Source organism: Triticum urartu, chromosome 3 (assembly GCF_003073215.2).
Source record: "Triticum urartu cultivar G1812 chromosome 3, Tu2.1, whole genome shotgun sequence".
Classification (NCBI taxonomy): domain Eukaryota; kingdom Viridiplantae; phylum Streptophyta; class Magnoliopsida; order Poales; family Poaceae; genus Triticum; species Triticum urartu.
In genome coordinates, this window is record NC_053024.1 from 701,960,446 (window position 1) to 701,968,853 (window position 8,408).

The 8,408-nt window shown below is 47.7% G+C and overlaps 1 protein-coding gene across 1 annotated transcript; it reads right to left on the reverse strand.

The window, feature by feature from the left end:
* Positions 1–800: 800 nt before the first annotated feature.
* LOC125546024 (lichenase-2-like) lies at positions 801–5,433 on the reverse strand. Its single transcript, XM_048710102.1, has 2 exons — positions 5,310–5,433; positions 801–1,912 (listed from the first exon to the last, which is right to left on the reverse strand). Exons 1-2 carry the CDS (start codon positions 5,359–5,361, stop codon positions 969–971), a joined length of 996 nt encoding a protein of 331 aa, XP_048566059.1. The 5' UTR covers positions 5,362–5,433; the 3' UTR covers positions 801–968.
* Positions 5,434–8,408: the final 2,975 nt, after the last annotated feature.

Genomic DNA, 8,408 nt, shown 5'->3' on the forward strand with positions numbered 1-8,408 from the left:
ATGATAAACGTTTTTATGAAGTATATGTTTTAAGATCCACTTTTTTAATAATACACATTGTACACTTTTCGTATACACCTGAAATATTTTTTTATGCACGATAAACATTTTCGAAACACATATTTTAAACTTTTGTTTGAATAAGTTTAAACAATTTTCCAATACACGTTGAAATATTTTTTTGAATGATATCAACATTTTTTAAAACTATGTAGAAATTGGTTTTCAATTCATAAATATTTTTAATAGATGATTAACTTTTTCTAATATGTATTTTGACATCTACTTTTTCATACATATTTGTACATTTTTGTATACACTAGAAACATTTTTCTATGCAAGTTTAATATTTTTCAAATGCATGATCAATGTTTCCCTGGATATATGATTTTGATATTTATTTTTTGGATACGTGTTATTGTTAAAAAAAGTCGTGCTTTCGTTTTTTCAAGTAATTTTTGGTTTGAAATATGAACAAAGGCTAAAAATAACGTTTTTTAGGAGGGAAGTAAAAAATAACTAACATGCAGGCTCTTGAACTCACGCCTACTACAACTAGCGAGCAGTTCCTCCCAGCTGTGGCCTTAAGCACATTTTTAGGCTATTCTTCACAAAACAGCGCACACCGGTTTTGGAAAGCTACTAGAAACTTTGGATGCTTTTTTATGTTTATTCTGAATCGGGGTTTGTTCTATATTATTCTGGCTTTTTAGGCTTTTTACTCGTCCTTTTTAAAATTTGGAATTATTTTCCAATTCCATGTTTTTGTCAAACTTTTCATTTCCGTTTCCCCTTTTTTCCTTTTATTGATGAGCGAACTTTTTTCAACTTCGAAACTTTCTTCAAATTTCGTGAACTTTATCCAAGTCGGCCACACAAATACACACTCAATAAATATATATACTGTATATACACGTCGATGACCAAGGCCGCATACATGGATGGACGACGCATGAACTCAATCAAGTTCACTTGCCGAAGGTGATGGGGTAGACCTTATCAGTGCTGGGGTAGAAGAGCCCCCAGTTCTGCTCAACGCCGGCCTCCTTGAGGTTCTCGTTGAACATGGAGAACACGTACGTCTCCACCTTCCACGGCCGCCGCGGCGTGCCCTTCCCCACGTGGCCCACCAGGTTCTGGTTGTACGTCCTCGCGTTCTCCATCGACGCCTCCTCGCCGCCCGCCGACGGCCACCCGGTCTCCGACACCACCACGTCCACGCCGCTCACCCCGAGGCGCTCCACTGCCGCATGCACCGCGTCCACGCTCGCGTCGAACATGTTCTGGTACCCGTACTCGCCGTCCTGCACCACCGTCCCCGGCGCCGTGAACAGCATGAAGCTCACGTCCATGTCGCCGGCGGCCTTGTACGTGTAGACGAAGTACGGGTACAGGTTGGCCAGGAGCGGCGCCCCTGTGCGCTCCAGGAACTGCAGCACGGGGAGCAGGAACGGCTTGGACTCGTCCGCGAACTCGCCGGCCGACGGCGGCACGTGGACCGCGATGGTGGCCTGCGATATCGCTGTCGTGACCTTCACGGCGTCTCCCAGCCCGGCCGTGGCCAGTGCGCCGTGCACGTTCTCCATGGCCGGGACGAGGTACTGCGTGTCGCTGCCCGCGACCTCGTTGCCCACGGTGAGGTACCGGAAGGAGACGTCCGGGTGGGCTGCGATGTTGGCGCGGACCCACGCGGCCGCCGCGGACGCGCTGGCGGCCAGCTCGGGGAGCACGTAGTTGGGCGCGCCGACGATGACCCCGATGCCGGTGCCGGCGAGTGCCGCCAGCGCGTCACTGTCCGGTGCGTAGAGACGCACCGAGTTGAAGCCGTTGTCCCGGAGCATGCCGACGACGGTGCTCGGGGGCGGCAGGTTGTTGGCGCTCATGCCGTAGCACACGCCCACCGAGGCCGCTCCTGCACAAGTAGACCCCATAGTTCTCACGTTACAGATTGATTGTATATGGAAGTACGTGTCAAATTGTAACCACAGCTAGCTGAAGATCAATGTGCACACTTGTGTTTTGATCGATGGTTGGCGTTGCTCTGTTTGTTGATTTATACGGACCCGAACCGTACGTGTGCAGTAGCGTGCAGAGAGAATCAAGGAAGAAGCAATCATAATATTATGTACCGTAACATTGGCATCGCGTAGAAGGATCCGTTAACTTTGATTGTTAGCTATCATGCTGTTGGCGACACTTGAAAAATGGTAGGATACGGACGGTGGATTGTTCACGACGCATGCATGCAATCGTTGCACCATAGGAGGAAGCATCCGCAAAATGGCGGGAAGGTCGATACGGTTCGAAATTTCTTGTCTCAGTTTGGAGGCAGGCCGCTATCAACCCATCACTAGATGTACCCCTGCCAGTTCCTAATTTCTGCTGTTTTTTTTTCATTATTTCATAGTGCCTTTGATTGGTACATATAGCTAACTTTTCTTTATAGAGGAATGTTCTACACATTGTTGGAGAACATAATGTTTTTTTTTTGAAAGATGGAGAACATAATGGGTTGACTACTTGACTGTACTAGTGCTTTACGGCCCACTCAGAGCACAATGCACTTCTTTTCTAAGGCCCACTCAGCGTCGCACTTCTTGACTAGTCCAAAAAAATGTACTCATCACTACATTAGCAGCCAGCTAGGTGTTGGTGGTTTAGACCCATTTGTGAGAGAGTGACCTTGTGTTTTTTGTTGGTGTGGGTGTTTGCCGACATGGATATTCGCATCCGATGATGGTATCTTGTACATATTAAATTTCTGCCTTCTATAAAAATATGGTACGCCATTGGCGTACTCTCGAAAAAAATATTAGCAGCCAGTGGCAGAGCTTGCCTTTTTTTGTGTGGAAAAAGTCAAAAATAATCTTTCACTGACTGCACAAAAAAAATCTCACAACATTTCACTGACTGCATGCAAGTGTATTGGAAATTTGTAAAAAAAATGAATAAAAGTTTCTGTTCCAACGTCTGTAACACGGCCGTTACATAGTCCACTTCGTACTCCGTCCATCTCAATCATACAGAATGCAAAATTCCAAGGAGATATGAACGTATATATATGTATGTACATGGTTCGTCTAATTAAAGGCACTTGGCATAGCCGCATATATATACTTATATGCACAAGCACACAAATCTGATATATCCATAAGCACGCGGTTGCATTTATCAGCTAGCGATATATATTTCACGCCAGACAGGGTGATGGTACGTGTCAGCTAGGCTATCACGCATCATGAAGTTTGTGTCGAAGCTGCTGCAACTGTGCGTAGTCTTAATTAAGTTTTGACAGAGTCACAAATTTGGAAGGGACATTTCCAAAACGTGTACTTTTCGTACACCAAAATGTGTACTTCTATCTTGTTTGCACTATGTGTCTTAAAAAAAGGATGCAGTTGTGTGGCAACGATGATGATGGCAAGAAGAACATGGTCATGGCATGTCCTTCGTCGTCAACTATTTGGCATGCCTCCGAGCGTGAAGTCGGAGTTGTAGCATCGCGAGGCGATGCGGCGGAACGATGCCTTGTGATTGGCAAGTCGGGCTATGTTGGTGCACGGTGCGCTCCTTTCTCCTGCGAGGCTCATGATCGAAGTCGAAGTTATTGTCTAGTCGTCTACGTGTTTGGCCGAATGTTTGCCATAGTTTTTTGGTTCTGTGTGCTCTTGGCAGGTCATCCACGATGAAGTCAGAGTCGCATGCTCATGGAGAAATGACGACGATAACATTGTAGGCAACCTCAACGACATCCACTCTACGGCCGGCTGTGTGGATCTTATCGGTAGCCAGGTTGGCCAAGATGCCTACCTTATGGGTGTGTTTGTAACGGTTTTCGTCCGGGTTTCCGCATATTAATCAAACAAGCCTCTTTGATATTTTTAATGAATCGAGTCCGAAGGAACCGACTAAAAAAGCAAATTTGCAGAACTGTCACCATAAGTTTTTTCCCAAGAGGGGCATTTTGGCACCTAGGAGTATATGCTCCTCGTTTTTAAAATGTGTTTTAAACATATTTTGAAATGTCACAAAATTCTGACAAAAAATCCCATGCGTAGATATCGACATTCTATGTGTTCAGAAAGTCATTTCATGAAAAACGACAATTTTTGTCTCTCGTGTGAAAAAGATAAAATTCAGTGTTAAAAGGGGCTTCTTACGATACATTTTATTGTACTTTTTACACAAGCCACAAAAAATGTCGGGTTTCCATGAAACTTGGCATGCGCACATAGAATGTAGAGATGTATGTGCCAAATTTTTGTTTTTTTTGGACATTTTAAAATATATTTTTCGGTGGCAGGAGCATATGCTCCCATGTGCCACAGTGAATTTCCGAGAACAACCACTTTGGTGGGGTGGAGTTGTGGGAAGCATGCCTCCATCACTAGGGTTTGAATCTTGATGCTCAAATTCGCGTGCGCGCGTGAGGATTGTGTTCGTTGCGAATTAAGTGATATTCAGGTTTTGTGTCCATGGTCCGTCGGCTCTAGTGGGTGGTTGAGAGGCCTGCTGGTGTAGGTGTGACATGTGTGGTGGTGCATGTTCACATTATCATTGTTGTGAAGTTCCTGCCGCAAATAAAATGAAGAATTTCCCCCTCTCTCGGTGCATAATATGTTGACTAATCACAGTTGGCTTGTTATAAGTAAAACTGTGAAAACCTGAAATGCTGTTTAAAATCAGAATATTCATGCATTACAAAATCTTGCAAGATAATATTGTAGATGAGGCCGTTGACTGAAACCACGTCATATTCGGTATGAAAATATCCCATAAAAATATGAAAAATATCTTAATATCCAGTCTTGGTCGACCGGACAAAGAGAGGAAGCACGGGTGGTGGGGGTCCGTTCTCGCAGCTTTTTGGATCATTTGATATCAAGTGGATAATATCGATGAGCAGCTCTCTTCGCCTGTTCGCCATGGCATGTGCGGAGGTGTATGCTCTTTGAAGTCTTATATCTTTCAAATTTTAGTTGCTTTTCGTTGAATTTTTCATGCTTTGTCTTGTAAAATTTGCTTGCTTGCATGAATCAAGGGCCCAGAGAATTACTCTTCCAGTATCTTAAAGAAAGACGGGCGCATGCACTTGTCAATTTGTGATGAATAAGGAATGTGCAAGGTCTCCCTATGGGAGTGGATTCAGTACGTGTTGCGTATGTGCGAACAGTAGTTTACTTCTACGGATCACAAGTTAATACTTGGACGCTGCAGCCCAATTTTTAAGGCAACACGTACGAGAGAGAGAGAGAGAGAGAGAGAGAGAGAGAGAGAGAGAGAGAGAGAGAGAGAGAGAGATGACTTACGTGTAAGGATGGAGGCGAAGACGAGTCCGAGGAGCAACGCCATGTGGAGCATAGAAGAAGCAACTCCAGCTGTGCCTTGCGCCGTTGCCGTCTTCCCTTGCCACAAGGCTGATATATGATCAATAGTCTGATCTCAATCGGCGTAGCAAGTAACAAGAAGTAGCTGAAGAAATCGTTTCCGCTTGCTGGTTTATATAGATATAGAGAGGATCACAGAAAGCCGGTTGATGGTACCATGCCATGGATGTTTGGCCCGGGACCAACCAGCATGGATACGGTCTTCACTGGTCAGAGATTGATCGATCGGTCAGCTGGCGCGTGTCAATCCACGGCCCCGACAACAACCGGCCGATCGATCGATGGTACATTTGCACTAGCGCGTCCGGCCGGTACACGTCGTCCTTGGAAAGACGAGATTTAAAGCGAGGGTCCTTTACTCACCGGTATTGACTTTTCATATATGGTTCGTTCGCGCCTAACATCTGTTGAAAAACTTGAAAAATACCATCATTTTGCATTTGTTCTGAAGCGAGTGACTATATTCTACCGAGTTTCTACGCCCAACCATATGTTGTGTTGCACTCCCTCCAGGTTACGCCAATGGTGAAATACTTGGGCATTTCTAATGCGGACTCTCATATCGTGCCCGGACCGAGCGGTCCGGAACCATTTTGCCATCTAAAGCGGTACACTATAGGTTCGCGGAACGGTCTGGACATCTATTTTCCCGCAAACCGAAGGCAAACGGGGGGGGGGGGGGGGGCGGGGGGGGGGGGGGGGTGTTTGTGGGAGTCCGGACTACCGCCACATAGGACTCCGACACCCTCGGCCCACTCAAATCCCCTCTTTGTCAAACTTTCTTCCACTCCGTTCCTACCCCTCCCCCTCCCCCTCCTTTGCATCTGGACCCTCCTCGTCCAACGACGTCGTTGTACCTTTCCAGCCGCTCCCCAAGCATCATAGGACGTTCGCTGCCTGCACCAACACGTCTGCCTCCTTGGACTACGCAGCCGTCCTCCCAAGATCCCTCCGCAGCCAGGTATCATACGTCCTCCTACCAATGATGTCCATGGCGGACACCACGCGCGACAGATGATCTGCCAAAAAATAGAGGTGGACATTTAGGTAACAACGTTGGACAGTCGGCTCCTGCATCACTATCCGTGGACTGGTATGGACCAGGACGCGGATGGATACCGTGTTCGTTTTGGGGGTCGACTTTGGAGATGCCCTTTTTTCGACAAAGAGTGGATTTTATTAACTCAAAATGTAGCATCAAGAGGATACAAACACAATGAGCACACACCCGGCCTCTGCATAGCTAAGATGCACACAGCCAACACAAACTCACGCACACAAAAACACGCCAGCAATAGCAAAGTCATATAGGACCAAAGCTATGCATAGGCGATGAAAAAAAAAGAAAAAAAGCCCCAAAGCGATCATATCCACGATGGGCAAACTAGAAAAATGACCGTATCTGCACCATTCATCTCATGACACCACACGGACGACGAGGTTCTTCAACAGTAATGCCTTCAGGAAGGGAGCGACACTTGAGCGTCGCCATCACCGGATCCAACCACCAAGGCTAGAATCTAGGTTTTTACCCTGAAGAATCGGTCTGAGCATTCCGAACAATGCCTTCAACAAGGTAACAACATAAAAATGTCGCCATTGCCAGGTATACCCAACTCGGGGCAGACCTAGGCTTTCGCCCCGACACTCAGAGACCGGATGCTCAAGTAGCACCACCCTCGAAGTCACTGACGTGTTGTCGCCACCACTTTTCCGCGATACCAGCAGCTACATGCGATGTGGCCGCCACCGCCACCGCCACACAACCATCCCTCTGCATCAAGACATCGTTCATAGTTTGCATATCCCCGCCGAAATCGACCACCGGATTTTTAGAGATAAAACTCTCACAAAATCAATTGATGATGATAATCCGCAGCGAGGCCACTGCCGCAGGCTGAAGTGATCACCACACATAGCCTGTCATTGAAGGGACCCCGGGTTTACCCTGCCGCAATCTGGACGAGGGAACCGGAGGCGGCCAGCAGGGGTTGTCTTACGAAGATGAGCTCGGACAAAGGCAGGCCAGCATGGACTAACCCCTAGATCAACAGATCAGTGGGGCTGCCGTTGATGTCACCGGATCGACACCTGATCTGAATCAGGGCGCTCGAACCATGTGCACCATCGCTGGAGCCTGCACCTGCGCTTGCTGTGACGGCCATCATGCACCGGGGGACGGCGAAGAACAACTTCCTCCGGGACAGCACAGGACGGGAACCGCACCAGGCGCCGCCACTACCACCCAAGGTAGCCATCACGAGATCGCCATGGATGGAGGCCGAGCCTCACCCGTGGAACGCCCCACCGCCACCGTCCTTGGCCCCAGCACCAGCTTCGCCGGCGGTGGCCTCCGGTGGCGGCGAGACGGGAGGCAAATTGGTTGAGCCCCTGGCGGCTGAGATGGGATCCCCCGAGTCGCCAGTCACGGGCTACGTGGGGGTTCAGTAACCTTTTTTTTGGAGATGCCCTTAGGACCTTTTGTTTATGGAGAAACTATCTGCCTACTCATCATATGGCATGGTTGAGAACACCAGTAGTAGCAAAAATTCCAATCTGCCGGAGCTGGCCAAACCTTCTTGTAGTAGATAGTTAAGAAGTCATCATGCTAAACCTCACAGGGCCAACACACCAGAACATCAACTATCGCCGATGAAGAGAAGCGTATATCGAAATAAACAAACTTATGGACACACGAGCGAAGACAAACAAAGATTTCATTTCAAACAGATCCAACAAAGACCCGCACCGAATTTCACGAGATCCGACGGAGACACACCATCACACACCTTCTAACGACGGTAGACTCACCATCAGGATGGGGATTGGGCGTGGGAGATAATATAAATATCAGGGACATTGCTGCCGCCACATAGTCCCAACCGAGACGCTGAACCAAACAAGAACGAGAGCAGGGTCCCTCTCCGCGGCAAGGCAAGGTTGACTGGTGCCAGCGCCAGCAAGAGGGGGAAACCTAGTCGCCTGGGAGTCACTTCTTGGGCAGGAGGAAAACGCTGGAAA

Coding starts and splice junctions, on each gene's coding strand:
- LOC125546024 (XM_048710102.1), bottom strand. CDS start 5,361: ATGCTCCACATGGCGTTGCTCCTCGGACTCGTCTTCGCCTCCATCCTT. Junction 1,913..5,309: donor CTTCGCCTCCATCCTTACAC/GTAAGTCATCTC, acceptor CTACTTGTGCAG/GAGCGGCCTCGGTGGGCGTG.